Below are 24,449 nucleotides of genomic sequence, written 5' to 3'. Positions count from 1 at the left end.
GTCGATTGATGTCCTTGCGACGATTCTCCTAAATAATAAATACCGAATAAAACCGCAACTAAAATTGTCATTTCGACAAAGCGTGCAATAATTGTGAAAAGCTGCGTACATTATACGTGGATAATATATCTTTTCAATAAAATTTCGATGTACACATGCATGTGCACGTTGTCTTCTTCATTCTTCCATACCATTTCATAATATTACATTATAAAATGATTGCGCGAGAGAAACGAGAGATATTTTATCTGCAATTATCGAAATTATACATGGAAATTGTTGGTTTTCCGCAATAATTATCACGCTTGGAGGTATCAAATTTTGGTTGTTGCTCACATCCGCAAATATGAGGTACGCGTTTGAAATGAATTAAATAATCAATTTCCATTATGTACGGACGAAATATAATACACGAAATGTAAAAATAATAATCTATACTTTCTACGTATAATAATTAATTCAAATATAAATCAAATATAATTTTCTTAATATATCTCTCTTCTCCTCTATTTTACAGCTGCGAGGGAGCTGACTCACTAGTGGCATTCGTGCACATAGACGGGAAGAAGGAAAAGATAGACTCGTTTTGCGGAGAGACATCGCCGCGGCCTATCATGAGCAACGGCCCGCGACTCTCGTTGGAGTTTCAGGGGTTAACGTCGTCCCGCCATTCGAGAGGCTTTAAAGCGACGTACTCCTTCATGGAAAGTAAGTGCACGACACGTATACCGTCTTTAATAATAAGCGCATTCGTGATATACGAGGATATAGACGTATATACGAGAGGATAAAATACAGAGAAGACGCTCTTGTGTGTTTCCGTGCTGTAAAATTCAAATCGAATCCTCCGAGGCACACGGAATTCTCCGAGAGTACGCGAGAGCGCACCCCCTCAGAATTTAGATTTATACGTCGTATTGTCCTACCGTGAAAATCGATCAAGAACGTTCCGGTCTACGGGATGGACGACGAGCATCATTGAGAATAACTTATCGACGTGGAACGTGTTCGCGGCGTGTGAGAATCGAGACCGTGACGTACGATCTTATATATTCGCGCGGGGGCGCGAGGGGGAGTAGAATCCCGGGCTTTCTCTCCTACGGGCAACCGTGTCCCGTCAAAATTTCAATTTCCGCCGAGCATTCTATCGCGATAGCAATGCGTCTCTCCACGCTCCGCCGTTTATCACCGCGGCAGGTGAGAGCGGATTGTAGCGCACGAGGACGGGAACAGCCACCGGTAGCGGAACAAATGGATCGCGAAGTGTATTCGTCTTGGATCCCGTAACGCGAAAAGTCGAGGGGGTGCATCGCATCCGCGCGAGCGAAAGTTTTGCGGAGAAACGCCAGCCACGCGGACAATCTGTCTCAGATATCAGACGAAGAAGCGGAGTGGAGGAAGAGAAGAGGGAAAGGGAGGAACAACTTGGCCGTACCATCAGTTAAGGGATGAATATCGCTCGATTATGCCGGGATATTTTATCGCCCTCCCACCCGGGCTCTCTGCCCGACCATCGGTCGAAAGTTCGCGCGCTATCGCGTAATTGAAACGCGGCAAAATGGATCCGACCTATTTCGCAACGGCGGAAAGAGATACGGGGGCGGCGAAGTTTCCGGCAAAGTCGCCGGTCTCAGCGGCTTCGCGGTATTATGAATGTTAACGGGCAAGTTTGAGCTTAATTTTTACGAGCGGGCGACGTATCCATCCCTCCGTCCTCCCTCCAACCCCCCCCCCCCGAACCGCGGAAACTTTGCGGCTGAATTATCGCGCGTCGAGGGATGCGGGTACCTTCCTCCCCCCCCCCCCCCGTGGGGAGGCCCACATAAGAGTCCTCGAGAAAGACGGGATCGCAAATCGAAGCAGGCGTCTTCGACAATCGAAGTGGAACGGACACCGGAAAGAGATTCCGGCAGTCGGCGCCTTCCTCCCTCCTCCCCCTCCACCACCTCTTCTGCCTCCCCCGCAGAAAATCAGACGCGGGTCCCTCACTCTCGAACTGTCACAAGCACAACGACGTTCTTGGCGACGAATCGATATGACACGTCTTAGAAAGGACTCCCGCCGATCTCCCCCCGGAATAACATTCTACGCGCTGACTAGGACATTTCCTTTGGGGGGGGAAACGGATTGTCATCCCAGACTGATATGTGCGTGTCAAGTGGAGTCGCGATACATTCGCTCCCCCTGCGACGCATCCGTCTCCAAATTAGTCCTTGTAATAATTATGACATCGTTCGGAAGGAGAAGAGGTCGATACACGCGCACACATGTCACAAATCTCACGCTCCTCGCCCTTTTATAATAATGGTCCATATAATCACCAGTAATGACAAGCAAGCGCGAGATTTATGACGCTGCTCGCTGCACAATCCACCCTTCTCGCAATTAGTCCCATCCTTCCGCGATGATAAATTAGACTCTCTCTCGCTCAGCCTAATCTCAAAAAGCGCATCTGTCTCTCTCTCTCTCTCTCTTTCTCGAGATAGAAGTGTCGATCATTGCGAGTCAGTTTCGCGTCGCGATAACGCGAGAATCCATCTCGAAGAGTGACTTTGACCATCGATCTCCGTACACTTCCTCGGCGACGCCGTGGACGGCACTTCGCGTCAAACCGTCGACGTTTTCGCGGAGACTTATCGCTACGTCGGTGTTGGCAGTCGTTTAGTTTCCGCGGGGAGGGAAAAAGGACGTCGACCGGAAGTTTCGGAATTCGGTCGAACGGGCCAAATATCGTCGACGTAGACGAGTTAGGGAGGACGTATTCTTCGCGAAAGTAGCTGGCGAGAGGAAAACGTTGTCGAACGAGACGGTGACGGATTGGCGAATTCATCGTAACGATGGAAGATGCGGCAAGTGGCGCATCGCTTTTGTAAAACAATATCGTCGTCGCGTTTCGGCATTTGTCTCGGAGCGTTTGTACATATGTAGTAACGCATTTACATGTCTACCTCTGCCATCAAACGCTCTGAAACTTACCTCCGTATTAGCGGTAACGCTTTAATGTAACCTGTCGTATTCCGCTTCCGAACTTTGACGCTTAGTTGCGACGCAATATTTCCGACTCGACAAAGTTGATAGGGGCGCATCGTATATCGCATTGTTGTCGAGTCGTGTCTATCGAGAACCACGACGTCTCGTCGCACTTTGATTATGCAATCGCCCTCTCCCCCCTCCCCCCGCGTCGCTCTTTATATAAAGCGAATTTAAATCTTTATCTCAATGATACGTATTAATTTACTATAGTAGTTGATATATTGTATTATATCGTATATTGTATTCTTGCAGAACATGAAAGCTGTAATATGTATTGTATTTTATAGAATATCAAAAGATGGAACTGCACTTTAATTGATTATTACAAGTTTTTGCGAATGTACTATAAAAAAAAAAGGGAAAATTTAAAAGCATCTCAACACACTAACATAAAAATAATATAATTCTGGCTATTATCTGTTTGATTTCATATGTATATACATATATGTAAAAAAATTGAAAAAGAATCTAATCTCTATTTTTTATGTATAAAAATAACCCATGTCAGAAGAGCAAATCATACATATATAAATTATTTAAAGAATAAAAAAAATGTTATTAAAAGAGATTTTGATGTTTATAAAAAAAATTCAAACATTTTGCGTAATGCTAAAGTAATATATTTTTTTAAATATTTAAATATGTAACTTTTGAAATATGAAATAAAATAACTATATTATTGAAATGAAATATCTCATATGAAATAAAGCTGACTGTATAAAATTCTTGCATATAAAATCCAGTTTATTTATATGTGAAAATTATCACAATTTTTGTACAAAAAAAAAAGGATCACCTTTTTTTACATTTTTCACAGCAACGCAGCAAATTTATTTATATATCGTCGAAGTGCGCGCAAATTAAATTTCCACAATGTATGATTAATAAGCTTTTTTTAAATCCCTCAACTTTTACAATGTCACTAAACTATGGAGCAATCGAGATCTCCCGAACACGTCGAAACGTCCCCCAAACTACCCTTGTACGGGAAATAAAAGGGGCAAAAAAGGACGGGTTCACACGAGACGCGATCGTCCTTTAAATACCACCTTGGAACAGAGAGCGTTTTGCATTTCGAGAGAGTTATTCCGCGCGAATAGTAAAACGAGGTGCCGGAATCGTTATCGTTGATTACAATTGCAAAGTTGGGCGAGGCAAGGGCCAGGAAGGAAGGAAGGAAACGACGAAGGGAAGCCTCGACGAGGCCGAAGCGCTGCCGCTGCGCCGAACTGCGAGACGCCGGCGAATCTTTTGTAATGTAGATCGCCGGGCGATTTTAACGACAGTTATACCCTTCACGCAGAAGCGTGATAAGCAGCCCTTGCGTGGATATATATATATAGGTACACGTTAGCTCTCTCAGGACGGTCCCGATCCCCGCCCATCCCGGCCGACTTCGGGATGCAGCGCGTCGTGTTCTCGAGTAACATAAATTGCCAGCTCGTATATACTTGAACATTCTTCTACCGGGTATTATAAAAGTTCTCGCGAAACTTTATCAATTTTACGGATACGTTACGTATATACTAGAAAAAAAAGAGCGAGAAATGAGCGCGCTTCTGAACTCATTCTGTCTCTCCCTTCCTCTCTTTTCATCTCGTGTGTTGTTCGCTTGCTTTGATCACTTACATATATGTATGTATGTATATATAAGTGTACATATTAATGTTGTATAATTGTGTACGAATATCTAGATTCATATAATGAGAATAATGACTTTAAAAATTATCGTATACATGTATGTATAAGCTTCCAAGATATAAATGATAAAACAAATTAATTTATGGATATTACTGTGATTATAAAGATTGAAAATATAGATGACCAACAATTAGATTAGGATAAATTAATTTATTTCTTTAATTACATGTATACGAAGGTAAGCAAATTTTAAAAATTTAATATAAATTAAAAATTTTTTATCTTAAATTATATATAAATTAGAAATTTTTTTATCTAAAAGAAAAAAATACAAGTGTCGAATTAAAAGGATGTAGAGGATTAGATATTTAAATTCATGAAATCTCATTTTGCGAATAAAGAGGGAAGGACTACGGGTGATCTTCTTTTCAGCAGAAAATAACGAAAATTCGCGAGGTGACGAATTTTTAGATGAAAATAAGACAAAAAACATGATATTTCAAAATGACATATTTCAGAAACATATTTAGTAATTTCTACATGATTCAAAGTGTGTGAGGATGATTCAGAAAATTTCTCCCTTTATAATAAATCTTGAAATTATAACAATTCATGACATGCAAATTAATGTCAGCACTCCCCTTTTTTATTTCGTCAAAATACTGTCCCAGATAGAAAATCAAATTATACATACAAAAGAGAGAGGAGCCCGTCGTTGATTTATATTAAAAAATACTGACAGAAAGATACCGCCCAGTCGCTGTCATGATGAAACTTTAAAAGAAGAATATAAGGAAGTCTCTCGCAACAAAAGATAATATATGGTACGTACATTAAATATTCCTACATTAAAACATAAAAATATAAAGAATGTAGCAACTTTCAATACACCCAGTATATATCCAGTATATATCCACGAGATTATGTATCCGCTTTCATCGGAGGGAGGAAGAGAAGCGACCCAAGACGGAGAAAATTTCTCGTCTCGGCAACCTTGAAAAATTGATGCCGTAGGTCGCCTCGGCTAGGCTTTATCGGAGTAACGGGCAACTAAACGTACCATTTTATTGGATCCACCATTCTCCGGATACCGCCGCGAATACCGGAGCCGAAAGAGAGCTCTCTCTCTCTCTCTCTCTCTCTCTCCTCTCTCTCTCTCGTTCATTCTCTCTTTCTTCCTCTTTCGGTACCCATGCGTGAATCTCAATCGCGAAATCGCCACGGCGAAACAAAATAGGTTTCCCGTCTACCTCGTGTAACTCTCTCGCCGGTTAACGGAGATTCGTTCGACCGACACGCAATCCCGAGAGTACTCGCGATATATCAAAGTTCGCAACACAAACGCTGTTCGACAAACACAGTGAGATTGTTTGCTCCTTCGGCGTGCAACATGTGCGATTATAATATCTGTAACGTACAGATGTAAAATAATTCGGTAATATCCCTCTCAATTATATAAATATGGGATTATATATATATATATATATATATATATATATATATATATATATATATGAGAAGATGTCGATTAACAACATTGTGAAAACGCTGGAATTTTTAAAACACCAATAACTATTTTCATGTGAAGTGAACAGAATCGAACGTAATGTTATTGGAAAATATTAAAAGTAATTCCGTGAAAATTGTGCGACAATTTTTTAAACGTATACGAAAGCACTGAATTTTACATGGAAAAATTTATATTTATTTAACTTTATTTATTCGTATAATATTATTTTTATTTCAAGAGATACATTTCTGTAAAAATGCATATTGTTTCAGAGTTTCATGGAAAATATTTGAGTTTCTCGAGCATCCAGATCTTTTAATAAAAGATCTAATATAATAAAAAGGAGCAATTTATTTTCACGAGTGATAAAAAAAATTTATTTTTAAATATTTACGCTATATATAACGTATATATATATATATATATATATATATATATATATATATATATATATAAATTACCTTCAGCTTATCTAAAACGTCACGAAATTCGATGATTTTACTTTCGGCTAAATGGGCGCTTGAAATTGTGAAATTGGTGTCTTATTACGGTTATCTGGCACGATTTATCAATTCTATTACTGTTCTCGTTAAATTGCGGTCTGCATCGGGACATATGATGTTCAAATAGCAGCCTGTAATTTCCGCAAAAATGTGAAACAAAGCGCGGACAAACGTGCAACGGTCTCGTTACTTTAACTCCCTTGCGCGAGAGCGAGCATTGCTTGTTGCAAGCGCGAAACAAGCGGCGCGACCGGAAAAAAAGAGCGGGTCGAGTATGGGGGGTCATTTCAAAATGAAAACCCTGAAACGCTGAAACGCAGAGCGTTTGAACGATACTAGTAAAAAAAAGTCACTGTCAAACTAACCAAAAACGGACTTTAAATTTGAAATAAATGTCAAGCGGCGAGCGAATAAGATATTACAATCGTAATAACGATGCGCAAAAATATTAAATCAATATATAATCAATTTTCCAAATACGTATGGAGATAATATTTCTCGAGATCAACGCGAGAGGAAAGATATATGACTGCGAGCATTAAATTGTAATGCCGAAATTGTACACAACGTTCGCGCGTTTTACTAAATATTCAATAAACATTAAAGAACCATCGCGCGCGCAACTATTTGCCCGTGGGTATTAATTCGATGATTTCCCGGTAATAAACATCGACACACGCACACATGCAAAATCCACTACCGGCATCGCGAGTCCCGATAATTCGCAAGAACATTTCGGAAAACTCGTTTATTTATGCCCTCTATATACACATGTCAATATGATGCCATTTGGGAACTTAGTAATATTGATTTATTCACTCCATATCGTAATGCACTCAATCGAACGGGACAGTTTATATTTTCTGGCACGTTGCCGGTAATCATCGAAATAAAATCAGCCAATTCATAATATGAACGATGCGTAACGCATTCACGCAACGCATAACTGACGCAGAGTGTCCGCTACGCGGATGAATAACCGACCGATTAAATTATAATACATTAAAATGTCTCTCGCGCTGAACGCTTCCCTTAACTGATCGTAAACAAATTTAGATACAGATATTCAGTGGAAAAAAACAGCATCCCGCACAGCGAGAGCGACATATATATATATATACGTATATTATCAGTTCTACATGTGGATCTGATAAATCTATCTATCTTTTTTTTGCTTCAGAATTAATTGAGACTGTGCGAAATGCTTTACTCTGTCGTCTATCTAATCTTCCTCTGCCATTTTTCTGGCTTCGGGTTTTCGATATACGGGGTGTCCCAATAATCGCAAATTTTTAAAAATGCCGTTTAATTTCGAGCAATCTACACCTGTATGAAATCTTAATATGAAATATAGTTACCGGAATATTTAAATATTAAGAATTTCCAAGTTGGAAAAGCAGACAATGAAAAATGGACTCCAAATTCTCCGAGCTTGCAATCGAGAAAAGGCGCGCAATGCTTGGGGCACTCGTTAAATTACGAGCTCCTTGCTTATTAACGGTACGCTTAATAAATGAGTAATTGTTGCGCAACTTTCTTCTCGGGGTCCTTTCTTACACTCTGTACACGTTGTATAATAAAAGTCGGCAAACAAAAAATACGCGACATCGTAATGGAAAATTTTGCTAATTTCGCTAATTTTTAATACTTTATATATAAAATTTTAATATATATTTATTATTATATAATTTATTGATAGATTTAAATTTAATTTATTTGATAGCGAAAACTTTCGCGAGAAAAAGAGACGAAAGTAATTTAACGAATATCGCGTGAGATGGAATAATTCAAAAAAGTGTCAATTTTAAATTCAGACGCGTGTCACATACTTTTAAATTTGATGCGCGCTCGCGCGTGTGATCTAGGGACTCTCCCTGCGCACTCTCTGCGTTCCGGATGCCGCAAATGAATATCAGATCACGGCCAGATCCGATCGAACGTAACACGCGTTATGCAGAGATGCCTTTAACCGCGCCGTTGCCCGTCGCGAGCTATCGGGAAATGTCATAAAGCGAGGCGCGACTGTGTCATAAATATCCGATTTCGACGTCGAAATTCAACGGTCGGAACAGGAGACAAATTGCGCGACGCCCACGCATTAAGGAATTACGCGCGCGGAACGCACGCATCAGTCATTCCGATTGATCGCCGTGGAAAGAATGTGCGACACCGCGAAAACGTGACTCAAGTAACCCTCGTCGCTCTTGATTTTTAAAACATTTCACGTTTAAAAAATTCGCAATTAGATCGTTAGATTTCAACTGTAAAATGATGATGGAAGTCTCTCTATTGTAACGCTAATTTTCGCTCATCTCTCTAAGCATGATTTGCACGCGAGTTTATGTATTTGATTACGCGTATCTGACAATAAAGCGCGTGTTGGGGGTGCGTTCGATAGTGAATGATAATTTCAACCGTAATCAGTAGGCGCTCTGATAATAAGCAGCTGATTTAGCAATACTATCGATTATGCTGCATTACGTTAAAGAGAGATTGTCGAATACATATAATTCAACAAATATTTGCGCTATACGTGATCATCAGAGACGGTAAATTCTATTAAAAGCAGACGCGGCGCGGATGCTGCGATCTATTTGTCGCTAATTATCTGACACTTTACGCGTGCGGAGCATTTCATTTTCGATGAATCGGCGAAATCGCGAATGCCGCGTCCGAGAAACGTTCCAATCCCGTCGTATTCTATCATACTCTGCTAAAATTGCAAATGTAGAGATGACGCGGTTGATAAAATTATGATTATTATATATGTTTTCCACGAAAAGCAACAAAATTTACCTCATTATCGCGAAAGGCGGTTAATGCACCTTTATTGAATTTTCATAAAATGCATCCATCATAATTTCGATGAAAAATTTTGTTGAGTTTCCTCTCTCCTTAATCGAGACCAGCTCTAATGCGCGTTATTACTTACGTGAAAACGGTGCATTTTTAACAGAAGCGTCTCTCAATCTCATCTGGAAATATTTTCGCGCGCTGCGGATATTTTTCCATAATTCGACTTTTTCCAAACACAGATTTAGGAATTAAAAAAAAAAAATTAAATATCTGTACCTCTTTTATTTGCAAATCTTTGCTCTTTCCGATAATTAATTTTCGACTCGCGTTATGAAAATCAGTTTAATCGCACTGATTACACAACATCTGCTGCACCACTGAGAGACAACGAGCAACGCAACAGCGCCGAATTCCACGCTTAATTCGCCAGACAGGTTTGCGGTTTGCGCCAACATCATACGCTCGTATATCACGCTCGGTTGATTAAAATATCTTTGCGATGGGTGCATTGTACGATGATGCCGCGTTATGTAAATTAAGATATTCCTTTAGCCAAGATATGAAAGCGCGACGTGCGAAGACGAAAAAGAGAAAGAGAATATTATACAGCGAATAGTAAACATGGGAAGAAAAAGAGCAACGATCGTTGTTTTCTAAGATACGTAAGAAAGCGCACACGTTCTACGAGAAAACCTAAAGTATTCGGAACGATGTGCAGGATGCATAAAAAATCGTAATACAAGCGATATGGACATATTTCCTCAAACGCAAGTCGAAAATATAGAAAATTTTTTCATATGAAACATTTGGAGAAAATCAACTTTGAAGATTCCTCGAACATGGAAATCGTTCATATTAAGGTAAAGATAATTAAAATTGTCTCCAATTACAAGATAATATTACAGGGTTTCGAAAAAGTAAACATTTGAAGTACATTATTGTTAACTTTAATTATTCAAACTTTAATTTGCCGAGTAACATTGTGTACGACGAGAAAAGCGACATTTTCAATTTGTAATTTAATGAAATAAATGCATTATTAAAACTTGGTGCAAATTTCTATCATTTTATTAATCACATCATTCTCATTTTATTAATCACATCATTCTCATTTTATTAATCACATCGGCGAGTACTAAAAAATCTATTTAAGAATATTCAAAGTCGGTTTTCTCTCTGATAGGGCTTTGTACAAATTTTACATTTAACATTCCGCATTTTCCATTTGCATTTGTATCAGAAATCGTTTCGCTTATACTACAATTCCCTATACATTCTATGCACACGGACGTCCAGCGTTGAGTTTAGCTCACACGGCAACATTACGTTGAATTCTTAAACGTTCGCGATATCTCTCGTGTGCCGTCAAGGAGCACTCTTTACGAGCTCGTAACAATAAAAATTACGCAACGAATACGAATCTGGAATTTTAATTGCAATCGGGCAATTCTCTCCGGCGAAAATACGGTGTACTGTGTGCATGCTTAAAGGTTCTAAATGACAAATATACGATCGGTCGTTTGGTTGCAACGACGTAATATTTGTTTTCCAGAGAAAGAGAGAGAAAAAGAGATCATGTGTTACTTTCATAGTATAACATTTACATATAGCTTAGATAATTCTAAAACTATGTAATATTATAGAATAATATTCTCAATATCATTTTTTTATGGAAAATTTCATTTTTGGCAAATATACGTGAAGGTTCAATGGTTTCGCGAATTGATACTGTAGTGATAAACAAATAAAAAAAGGAAATATCCTCTTTTTTTTTATGCAAGGTTTTCTACAGTACGAGATTTTTGTAAACATTTTATACATGCACAATGGGCATAAATAAAAAAAGATTTGCAGAATTTTTTTCACAAGCAAACATTTGAAACGTGAAACGTTTCACTCCGATTGTGTAGGCGGAAAGGGGGAGAAGGAGGAAAGAGGAAACGCAAAATAAAAAGATTGCAGATGTATTATTACATTTGTTCCGCGCGGTATTGAAAAATTACAATTACGGTAACAAGCCTCGAACGACGTTTCCCGCGCACTAATTCTAGTATTTCTTCGAAAAATCAATTTATCTTTTTATCACGAGATTCATAGGCATCGGAGAGGAGGAGAGATTGATTTTTCCAAAATTGTCTAAATTCTACCCACCTACTTTCATTCAAATAGAGTTTCAATTGCTATGCATTATTCGCAATTTTTGTGGATTACTACTGTGAATTTTAATATCACTTCTTATGAATATGAAGTAGACGGAGAATCTCGCGCACGAGGGGATAGCGTTGCGAATAAAGGAGACAATATGCGATTGCGAGGTGAGCTAAAAAGGAAAAGGTTCACGGAAGAAAAATGGTCGGGTTGACCGACTCTCGGTGCTTTTCAACGCGTTTTCGCATTTCCCCCCCCCCTCCCCCCAGATACCGACCCGCCGACCATCATCCACCGTTGTTCGCCTCCTTCCAGCGTCGACCGCAGCAAGACAGAGTGACCGTATACACGGTGACCGTAACAAATGTGGCTAACTAAGCGCAAAAGTCTCGCGGAAGCTTATTACTCGATGTTTACAGCCAGGGGAGAAACTTGGACCTCGCGGCGCGGTGTACCGCACTTTAGGAACTCCTCTCGAGAGTTCCGCAGTAACTGCGACCGAGTCGTTTCAAACGGACGGTTTCTCCCTGTGTGTGACAACGGGGACCGATCTCGTAATTAACATACTCTTCTCCCGGAAGTCCCTCGGCGTTTCTCTCTCTTGCCTTGTACGATGCCACTTCCCGGGGCGGCCACCGCCGACGGCGACGCGTCGCTGAGACGAATATTTTTCAACGGGAGAGAGAAAACCGACGAGGGATGGAAATCACTTTCCGGGAAAGTTTTCTGGCGGAAGGAAGCGCCGGGAATCTTTCCTAAACCATCCGTTCTCGGTTCGCAGCCGTCGCTCTGGGGCGTTCGTCGCGATCGAAGTTAATTGAGTCGTCCGTAATGAGGTTTCGGCCGCTTCTGTCGAGAAATTTTAATCGACTGGGATGGTCAGGTGGTCGAGAAGGAAAAAAAAGGGTCACGAAGTCGCGCCAGCCACGGACACTCGGAATGTTTGCAGGTAGTTATTCAATTATTTTACGGCCGTCCCGCGGTGCCTCTCGATTTGCTTGTCGTACCGATAGATCAGCCCCGAACAGAATTAACTGTATCTCGAACGTACCGAATACGATCGAACAGAGTGCGAGATGAAATAATTTCTTGCGACAAAAAAAGAGGGATTAAAAAATATAAAATAGTCCACGCGTCTGGTCTTTCGCTTGAACGAGATAAACTGATTGATCCTGGTCAACTTTTTGAGAATATACAAGCTTGGTCTCTTGCGATATTTGACAATCAGTTGGCGCAGGTTCGAAAAAGATGTATGATAATTTTTATTTATCTCATTTATTTAATTTTCTCATCGCTATATTTGAAGCAGGAAAATCGATTCTCGCGAGACGAGAATTGAGCTAGAAATGAAAGCTTTGCTAATTGTCGATGCAACCAATAGTGAATAGCGTGAAATTTAACTATGCAGAGCATCGTTTTGACATGCATCGCATTTTCCAACACCAAACCGTTGTCAGTAAACCGCCTTGCAAGCAATATAGCATGGGAACAAGCATCATCCTGCGCCGCAGGCTTTACATGGGCTTCTGTACATGTATACGCGCGCGAATGGCATGTTCGAAACCCTCCCCGGGATTTAATATTTGATTTTGATGCTGCCTCTATATTGAAACTGTCGATTAATAATACATTAGTAATTACTTCGATATTATTCATATTTCTCGGACGCATTTATTACAACGTCACGATTGTACCGCCAATGATTTGTATTACGGTGCACACCCAGCTATTAGTACGTGTCAATATTTATTAAACCGCTCAGGAGATTATAAATGTACCCCTTCTCTCTCTTCTGTAATAATGAAGTACGCGAGGATAATAATTGTGAACGTTGAAAAAAGAGAACAGCGAAGATCCCCTTTGTACATTCAACGCGCCAGAAATTAAATTAAATTAGTTGTACTGCTATATATTTTTCCCCGCCTTCTCTCTCTATCTTTAATAAACACCGCGATAACTAGCATTTAATTGAAAAATAGGTAGATGAGAGAACAAAGTTTTCGTCTTGTTTCGTCTCAAAAACAAGGGAGATAGAGAAAGAGAGGAGCTCCTTTAGAGCTCATCGTCTAATGCTGGTTCAAGCTGCAGCATACTTACGAATGCATGTTTGGCTGTTTCAGACTTCGGGATAACGACAGGTCGGCAGGACCAAGGGAAGTTTCCGTGTGCCTTTGTTTTCAACAGCAACGAGACCCGGAATGGTACGTTCGCGTCGCCAAATTATCCTGGGCTGTATCCTCGTAGCACGGAGTGCCACTACTTCTTCAATGGTCAACTTAACGAGCGGGTTCACCTTCATTTCCACTTCTTCGACGTCGAGGGAGTGTTACCGTAAGCGAATCCTTTCTTTCGTAAGCGAATCCTTTCTTTCTTATGAAAGAAGGAGGGGACACAGAATTAGTAATTTTTGACGTCGTCAGAGTCGCGAATAATTTCGAAATGAAAGAATTCAGCAAACAATGCCCGTCAATGAATGATGTCGCGGAAATTCCATATAATGAGAAACGAAAATTAATTAATATAAATGATAATGCGATATCGAGTAATGGAATAAAAGCGACTGACGATAATTATATTAACAGCAAAAATACATATCGCGGTAAATATTTAATGGAACATCCGTGCCTGATAATGAATCAGGCTAATCATCTCGGATTTTTCTAACGCGAGACATATCGTAAAAGAAATGTGAGACAGGAATATATCTCGTCTTCGTCGAGATTCGATGTAGGTGTATTCTACTTTTGAACGAATCTATTTGCGACGATAGGTCGTCCAATTTTGGACTCACACTGGGAGTCGAGACGGCTCGTTATATCAAACTGCATCCAAGTTCTCAGCTACTTATCGAAACACGGAAGGAAGTCCTGCGGTGAAGGATATCTTGGCGGCCTTTCGAGGAACAGAACCAATTACGTGTCATCCATGCTACAGACTGTTATTAACGAGCATATTACCCATTATCCGCAGTAACAATATAACATACTGCAGCTCTTTTTCGGAAAATACAACAGCAGGTGGCGCAGAACTTCAAGAGAGATGGAAGAGCATGATAGATGGACCACGTGGAGGCAGACAGAGAGCTTATAAACAGCTTGCATATGCACGTGGAAGATAAAGAGAATCGGAGAGAAAAGCGAGGGTAGTCGCGAGGAACGTATCGAAGGACGAGGGAAAAACAGGGGAGAGAGAGGAGGAGGAGAATCCAGTGGTGCGCCGCGTCGGGTCATATGATAGCTGCTTCCTAATTGGGTCGTATTAAATCGCAGGACCATCAATATTCCGGCGGCAACGTTACGCTACGTTCATTACACGGAAGCCGCTAATTAATCATGTTTCGCCAATTTCTGTCGAATTTTATAACGCAACGCGCTCGTTTGTCGCACACGGTGCCATGATGCAAGGAACATGGAATCCGCGTCATCCGAGCGGCTCGCAACGCGACTCGTTCTGCAAATTAATAAATTTTGTCGCCCGGGATCGACGTCCTGCTGTTTATCGCGACCGACACACGGGGGGAGAATCGGGGAAAGATTCTCCCTCGTAGCTACTTCGGAGAAGGGAAATCGTAAATATATATCGCCCTCTCGCAACCGCATCGAGACGAGAGTTCGATCGGACCGAACGCTACCCGTCGCAAGGTGCTTTATTCGGTGGATGCATTTCAACCCCCGGAACGTTGCGAGACGAGGAAAAGGGTGCACACCCGGCCGTAAATCTGAGCGCCGGTAAACAGTTCTCGAGACGTTCTTGGTTACGCTCGCGCCGGGCAAATGATGATCTATCACCCGAATTGCCACTTATGTCATCGGGCCAACTAGCGGGCGCGGTATACATTCTTCACCGCCGCGATAATAGCCCCATCGCTCACGCATCAATATTTCTTTTCGCGACGATGTATCGTTTGTCTCGTCACGTAGCAGCCGGAGACGAACGTGTAAATCTTACTTATTACCTCTATTTTTCTATCAAGCGATATGTCATCGCGACCGCCCTCAATTACGCTGGATGAGAGAGTAATAGACTATTATTACATTATCCAATATGTCTAATGGATTATTGTATTATCCAATCAATCCAATATCTGTAATAAAAGATATAATAATAGAGACGTTCCCTTACATATATATTGCTTTTCGCGACACTTTATCGAGATATTGATGAAGATATATTAATATCATTAAAATAATGAGATTATTATCAAACAAAATAATTGAATTTTGCTAATCTTTCTCATAAAAGTATTTTACACAAATATATAACATTCGCATTAGAATGATGTGAATAATAGGCCAAGATTGAATTATTTATGGAAATGCTTCCGAAGAAGAGAAAGAGAGAGGGAGCCATGAATGCAATTTATGACCGAGAGGGTAGCCAAGGAAGACTGTTAAGAAAAGTCATCCGGATTTTATCGATATTCCTCTCGGAGGTAGATATCGGGAGCTTTTTGCTAGTTCATTTTTCATCAGGGATATATATCAATGTATTGTATATCTCGTATGAGGGCGTATTTTGAAAAGAGTGGAATTGCGCAGAAAAAGTTGAACGGCTTATCGAATGCCGGAGAGTTCAATGCTTAATAATCTATAATCCTCGTATTCTCAAATATACACAGCCGATACGCGCGTATTTTATCGAAAGATTTCGACTTTACGAAGCGAATAGCCTCGTAGGTAGAAAACCGAAAATCTCCTTCTGACAAGCTTCTTCGAGAAATATAATAATGGACGATAGAGAGATACATATAACTTCTTTAATGAAATGCGCGACCGGCAAAGTTTTTGAGCCATCAAAGCTTGCAAGGAAAAGTTAAGTGAGTCGTTTAACTATCCAAACTTTAACTAATCCCCTGAATATATTTATTTTACTTGATATATTCCGATAGAATTACCGGAGTTGCCGCGCGCGCGATGTTTTACTTAATTTGAAAACGCGATAACTCGATATAAATATATAAAGTTAGAACACAGAGTTATGCACAAAGTTTTCGTAATGTGCAATAGAAATAGATATATTGTGATGTGTTTTATGACATCGTGTGTTTTTATTTCACGCGAACGATATTAATTTTTATTATTATTTTTTTACGATTATATATATGGGAGGATATATATGGGAGGATTAAAATATGAAAAATAAATAAAAAAGAAAGAAACATATACAAAGTTGATGGATTCAATTAAAGTATACGTATTTATGTATATACATGCGGTTACAAACACGCTGTTAAAATAAAAATCGTAGTCTATTCGCTTCAATAAATGTAAAAAATTAACATATATTTTGCTAGCCAATTTTTGAATATGTAGAAAGTAAATGTTTTTTTTATTCGGAAACAATGTTTCTATTTTCTTTATTTATCGTTTTTTTTTGTTGACATTATCTTGGTGAATAATACCGAACGACAGAGCGATCAAATCGATGCTGTACGTATAAATGATACGTATCTTGCACGTAATTATATACAGAATATCTATCAATTGTAATACCGTATGTATCATGTGTTTGCAAACGATTAAATCAAACAAAACGCCGACAATGATGATTCCTTCCCGGTCGATTAAATAAGAGAAATCGTTTGTTAACAAACTGAAATTTTCTGCAGGTGCGAAGCTGTATCAGCCAGCGATTACGTCGAATTCTCCAATTACATGATCAGAGACCGAAAGTACAAGAGGCATTGCGGTCAGATGAAGGAATTCGACATTTACAGCGACAGGAAGTTCTTCCGCGTTACGTTCAAGAGTAACGATCGTCTCGACGCTACGGGCTTTAATGCCAGCTACGTGTTCCTAGACGAGGAGGAGAATTACACGATAAAGATACCTGCGAGCAACGGATCGGCACGGCACGGTGAGGAGCTTTCGTGAAATTAGTTAATTAATTGTATTACTATGCGGCGCATTTTCTGCCTCTACCTGAGCAGAAAGCTAGATATTTTTCGAGTTTTTTAAGTCATTCGCAATACCATTGTAACGACGAGAGACCGACGTGATCTCTAACAAAGATATGATGGGTCTCGTTGAGGGAAAACGAGATTTGCCTCGTAAAATTCCTCTCGTTAAATATCATAAATATACGTTATTTTCACACCCGACGAACATTTAGACGCGTATTACGCTGTTCATTATTTATCCTCGTCGACAATTTCGTTATGGAAAATGTGAAGTATGAAATACGCGTTGTTAAAAAAAAAAAAAAAAAAAAAAATGCGACACACGCCGGGTCGACTCCGATGAGAATATTTCGTTTATCGCATAAGTTTATTTCTACATTCGAATTTAAAAAAAAAATTGCCCAGGTTCATATCTACAGATATATATGTCATGTCCGCGCTCTCTCTCCGTATGAAATACAATAATTTACGGATAAATATCGGAAACGGGAGAAAAATGTAAAGCATGGACTGCGCAAAGTTATCGCGCATGTTATGATCGCGATACATAAACCGTAATATGATAGTAAAACGTTATATTCCATTTTTGACATTTAAAATAAAAAGCGAATATCTTTTTTCGCGAATAATTTTTTTTATTATTACAGAAAAATTTGCGCACCGTTTTAATTGAATGAAATCGGCAAGCGAAGAGAGTTGGCCCGTTCGAGATAAAATGAATAAGGAATCGTTGAAAGATGTGATATTATAAAAGGAATTTTTATGAAAGACGAAAGAAATCTATCCGCGATATTACCAGCTAAAAATACAACGTATTATACTCAATTGAATTTTAGAACTAATAATACAGTCTTGTGATGTAACATAATGTTCCTTACAATGTAACAAGAGAATTGTGCGTGATATTAATAGGGTTTCTCCTGAAACCTCAATCGGACCAAGTCTCGTTCCTCCTAACAGCTTGCATTATGCAATCCGCAAGTAGCTGTTAACCATCGCGTCATAGTTATTATATCCCGGGTATTTAAAATTCTTCTCTCAATCTCCATGACAGATTTTGCTCTCTCTTGCCCTCTGATTTTCCTTCTTACTGTGTACATTTCGTAGGAAAGAGAGAGAGAGAGACAGAGAAAAAAAGCGAGAGCGGACGTACATTCTGGAAAATAATTGAGTCTTTTGAACATAAAAGAACGCCTTACGAGAGAGAAAAGCCGGCGGAGGGATCTCGCTCTCTGAATTGTACGAAGATTCGTTCATTCGCATTCTCATTCTACCGAGAAGGAGGCGAAAAGTCACGCGCCCGCTCGCGCAAATGGATAGAAGCGCGAAGCCTGGAAAAGGTAGCAGCAGAATGAATTAAGGTGGTATACTTTAAAGCCCGTGGCGCGTCAAATCGAATTGCGCGGAGAGAAGCCCGTTATTCACTCGTTTCGCGCAAACGGGGTCGAATACCTCGGATTCGGTGAGAAACTTTTGTTACAACTTGGAGCATTGTTGCTAGCCGGGGGAGTAGCCCCGGCATGGGCGTCCATGCCAGGGCTTAATAGCCCGAAATACATCTTGGAGCTTCGGTTCGGTCGCTCGTTTAAACGCCGTTTCCGAACGGTAACAATTGCGAAAGGAAACGGGAAAAAAATGTGCAAATGTTCTCTCTCTTTCTCCCCTTCTTCGCCGATTGAAATGTTATAGATATTCGCTCGTTTTGCTACAATCCGATTAATTTCGTCGATAACTCTACCTCGAATGTGTCACGACGTTAAATAAAAATGTATCTGCATTAGTCATCACGATTTCGATTGAGCCCGCACAAAGGAGCCTGAAATAATAACGCGATTTGCTTCGCGGGCCGCGTAATTATGTAAAATTGAATTTTGCACGGTTATACATGGTGCTCGAGAAATTGACTCGACGAAACCAAACAATATGAATTACTTTCGGCACAACGGCCGCGGCATGCGCGGTCAACTAGAATTGCCCGTCATTGTCGCGAAACAAGTTGCAAATAGGACTCGGCCGGATGTGACGCATATTTATAGGCAATCAACGATAATGTCGCGACCCACCCTCCTGTACCACCTCCCTCCCGTTTTTCGCGAGATTGTATAGCGGCAGTTTCAATATTCTAGATTGTATCGCGGACTTTGCAATATTTGTCCGGAGGAGCTTGCGTGAGATTGCATAATGAACGAAGCGCTGTAACAGGATCCGATATCAGTTCGAACGTTATCGTAGAAGTTGATAAATACGGAGAACGGGTAATGAGAAAAGGGTTGACTGCATCCTCTCCGAAAAAGAGGAGAAGAAGAAGACGAAGAAAAAATATCTTTGTTTCTTTTCTACTCGCGCAATTTATTTGGAACGATTGGCGTGCGCATGACTGCGCATCTTGGAATTATCACATGCGATATCGAAAGAGAAAAAATTGGATATTTCCTATCGATCGTAGGACCCGCTGAATACAATTGGCATACACGATTGTCGCAAAAATGGCCCTTTTTACCTCGTCACGGCGATCTCCCCTCGTTGTATCGTATTTTTTTCTGCTTCGCATACGCGCGACAATAAAAAGGCCTAAAAGCGAACACGAACGAAACGAATTATATGTATGTATATTATTACATAATTTATAAACGAATGATATGTATGTATATTATTATATAATTTATGCCATCGTTAACACACATGTGTTATCACACGCGCGGCAGTCAGGTATACAGGCCAAACGCTAGGATCGATAACACACACGCGCGACTCGCTCCGTGAGGTCAATCGCGAAACAGAGAGAGAGAGAGAGAGAGAGGGCGGAGAGAGAGGGAGAGAGAGAGGGGGAGGAGAGAGAGAGAGAGAGAGAGAGAGAGAGAGAGAGAGAGAGAGAGAAGTCCATCTGAGAAAGCATTGCATCGGACGCGCGAATCAAAGTAAATGCGTTTTCTTTTTTCTCGTTAAAGGTGTCGCGCTTCCGACGTTGTTTCTGCTGTTGTTGCTGTTGTCGGGCCATCTTCTCGCTGGCAGCGATAGAGGCTCGCATTAAAAAAAACGGGTCTGTTCGGATGGCTCCCTGGCTCAACTGACAACGAACCGCAATCTGGAGATCGAGAGAGCCATCCAGGATCACCGAGCAGTTCGTCTCCGAAGAAAGTGGCAACCTCGTTGATGAATTCATCGAGAGGAAGCGTGTGTTAACTAAAGTCTATTATCCTCTCCCCTCCCCAAGAGACACGGCAATTTTAAATTTACCCCGCATCCTTCCTTCATTCTATCTCTCGTTCGCGTCATGTCTATCATCTATCTTTCTGGAAAGAAAGGCATTGGCAATAAAATATTTTTACGTCGTCCGAAAACGACGCGCGTGGAGAGAGGAGAAATGGATGAGGAGGCCGATGTCATTCGTTGAAAGTCCGTTGCAACCCCGTTATCCTTAAACAGTAGCAAGTGGGATTAATTGGCTGCATGGCTAAATTGCCGCTAATAGCCTACGCGGGTAAGTTATAGTCGACACTTAATTCTCCCGAGAAGGATTCTTATTTTCAGAGCGAGAGGAGGAGAGAGAGAGAGAGAGAGAGAGAGAGAGAGAGAGAGAGAGAGAGAGAGAGAGAGAGAGAGAGAGAGAGAGATCGCGGGGTGGTGGCTCTCTGCGAAAACATTACGAATCGTCGCTTCGCCGCGTCCTGATTTAAAGAAATGTATTTTAAAAGAGTGCGCGTGTCCTATATATCCTTTAAAATTACACCCGATCCTAATCGCAACTAAAACGAGTCCGCGAATAAATTTTACTTCTCTTTAATGTTTTCTTCAACACTGAACGAGTTTTAAAAGTCAAGCGCGTGCTGTTAGAGGAAGCTGTTATATTGTATTTCTTTGTTGTGTATATGAGAATCTAGCTCGGATTATATTCATTCGACGGGCAATGGTATTTCCTCCTCCCACGCGAAACGAATCTCTCAAGTCACCGTCCGTGTCTATCGCTCGAAAGTCATAGGAGAAAATCGTAGGAGAAAAAGATTCGCCTTCACCAGATACGCTATGTACGGACGAACTTATTGACTACATCCTCTATACGACTGTGATGTTCCCGTTCTTTCTTATTAGTTTATCTTAGTGATGCAAGCAAGAGTCTGAGCGTGCGCGCGAAAGCGGACGTTATATTCGTATTCGAATATAATTAGGACGTGGAGATCTACTGTGTATTAATCGCCGATTGCATCGCGAAAAATTTTAGAAAGTTAAATATTTATCGTCAGTTTTAAGCGAGCGAGAGAGCGTTTTTTAAACGAAAAATCGCAAATCAATTTCGGATTTCGTATCCAGCGAGAATACGTAATCGATGCATTTAACGAGATATGCGATCGAAGCGCAATGTGTGTTCTTAAAAATGTATGCGGATGAGCGGTCGAACGGTTGCGATAATGAGTGATCGATCGAATTTACGAGCCGCTGACGATTAATAGGAAATGTTTTGGAAACACTTTTTGAGCTAGTGGAGAGACCATATCGATGACGCATAATTCGATATCGCGAGAGAGAACATTGGTGTTTATCTTCTAATCTTCTTTTTTCAATATATATATTTGATATGGAAGATACATTACGTTATTGCGGAAAATTGATCGCACTCGGCACAAATTACAATTATCGCATTTAAAAATTTTAATTATACAGTTATGAATGGAGTATAGGAAATATATATGTTGATCTAACTTTTTTATCATTAAAATTAATCTCACAGTTTATTATTAGTCTCTAAAGTTTAATATATAATTTTTCTTACACATGGTATATATATGAGATATTAGCTATTATCATCTTTTTTATTAAAGCGGGATCTTTAATTGATTCTTTGATCAATTAAAGAGATATTTTCTCATTATTTTTATCCAGCGAAGAATTAATGAGTGTATTTTATACATCGGATTTTTATTATATTGGCAATTAAATTTATATTAAACTAAATTTCGCTGAAAATTAATTCTTGAAATTATCTCTACTAACTTTTAACAAAATAGGCGCATAAAGAATGAAATTTAAAATAATAAAATTAATAATAAAATTTTTGTTTGAATAATTATTATAAATTACATAAATTATAATAATTAATTATAAATAAAAATCAAAAGAGGCGAGCAGTGATAAAAAAATCTTATACTTACATACAACGCAAATTAAAAACGACAGTATTAATATTTGCAATATTAATTTTACAGAGACCGTTTTTTCTTCGAGCAATAAAAACAAATAAAAAAGTGCAATATTTGTTTTATACAGTCATCTCAGAAATAATACGTTTTGAAATACTCGTCGACACTACATCGACATAACACCAGCTACTTGATACAGTTCTTGTTGATTTTTGCAAAGTATACATTCTACAGTACAAACATACACACGCTATAACTCTAACACATACATATTATATACGTTTACCACCATCTTCAACGAGTTAACGAGGCACTAGAGTTAATTTCGTACGTTTTCAAGCGCGATATGTGTGCGCATCGAGGCGAGTCGACATTGAAAACTGTTAACGTTGATACGTCTCCACCGTTATAGAAATAGGAGGAGCAAAGACGATGAAAGTCGTGCGCGTTTGTCGGGAAGCACAGCTCGTTATAGAACAATTTACATGAAGGTCTTGCAACTCTTCAAGGAACGAGAAAAGAGGATCTATTCGATTCATCTCCGGGTAGATTCAACCGAGTGCTCTCGCGCTGCGTCGACATAACGTTCAAAAAGCTCTCCTCTCTCCACTTTCTCAAAAAAGTGATTTCAAATGTTGCGTTGGTGCTATAGCGGAATTAGTAGGCCCGACGTATTTCCTCGAGCTTATTACAGCGATTATGACAACCAGATAGTGTCGTTTTTAGCGACACATCAAGTGCACTAGGAGGTCGGTGTAAACGACCTGTCGACTACTTATCGACGTCGAGAAGCGTAAGCGCACGATTTCTCGTCCGAGAGGAATCGGAAGAATCGGCGACGATGGAAAAATAAAAAAACAAAAGTGAAAAGGGAGAAACGAAACGGACTTGTATGAACTCGATATCAAATTGTGTATCTACAGATACATAACTAGGTAGCAATACTGTCATTGTGTACGTTAGATACTCTATTGTGAGTGATTTTTAAATAGGTTTATAATATGTTGGTCTTCTTCCGAGTTTCCGGCTGATTTCTGCGAGAGGGGTATGCGTGCGATACGATTTGTGCGTGCGAGAAATAAAGCGGATTGTGCGCGTGTATGTGACCAGAGATCACCCTTGTTTTCCGTTAACGTTTTCTCATGTTAACGATAAGAGGAAGGGAAAGGACAACCTATACACACTTGACTAATTAGTAAGTTGAATAATCGGGGCACTACAGAATGCTTATATGTAACTATCACCATGTAAATATTGTTACATTCGATCCGTTTCAACTGCTGTCACTATACATAGCCATACCGTCTCATCCCGTATTAGATTCACCAATCGAGAGAGTCAATGAGAAGCAGTATAGATCGAGCTTCGACAGTGAAAAAGATATGTATATATATAATATGTATATATACATATACATACATATATATACATATACATATATATATATATATATAAATATATATATATATCTGTTATCAATCAACTTTATAATGCGTTGTCGGAATAATGACATTAATTTTACAACCGATGCTTGCACGATCGATTGATCAATTGAAAGTTAATTGATTATAACATACATACGTAACATAAATTTACAAGTCGTATGATTAATTTACTGACACACAATTACAGATTAATATTAATTTTGTTAGCCCGATATTTACAATCAATTGATCGATTGAAAATTAATTTGTTGTAACACACACACATACACACGTATATAGATAATTTGTTTATAAGATACTGTCCATAAAAATCTGGATAAATTTAAACGAGAAAATTAT

At 39.6% G+C, this 24,449-nt stretch overlaps 1 protein-coding gene across 2 annotated transcripts in view; it reads left to right on the top strand.

Moving 5' to 3' along the window:
• Positions 1–21,670, top strand: part of LOC105250399 (suppressor of lurcher protein 1) — a 265,289-nt gene extending 243,619 nt beyond the window's left edge. For both annotated transcript variants that reach the window (XM_011256469.3, XM_025415580.1), the window contains exons 10-13: positions 518–708; positions 13,752–13,962; positions 17,240–17,487; positions 20,479–21,670. In XM_011256469.3, the coding sequence (XP_011254771.2) occupies positions 518–708; positions 13,752–13,962; positions 17,240–17,487; positions 20,479–20,561 (733 nt within the window). In that variant the 3' untranslated portion in view covers positions 20,562–21,670. The remainder of the gene's footprint in view (positions 1–517; positions 709–13,751; positions 13,963–17,239; positions 17,488–20,478) is intronic.
• Positions 21,671–24,449: the final 2,779 nt, after the last annotated feature.

The sequence above is a fragment of the Camponotus floridanus genome, unplaced genomic scaffold (genome assembly GCF_003227725.1).
Source record: "Camponotus floridanus strain SB8 unplaced genomic scaffold, Cflo_v7.5 scaffold1, whole genome shotgun sequence".
In the NCBI taxonomy this organism is placed as follows: Eukaryota; Metazoa; Arthropoda; class Insecta; order Hymenoptera; family Formicidae; genus Camponotus; species Camponotus floridanus.
This window is presented reverse-complemented; position numbering and strand designations above follow the sequence as displayed.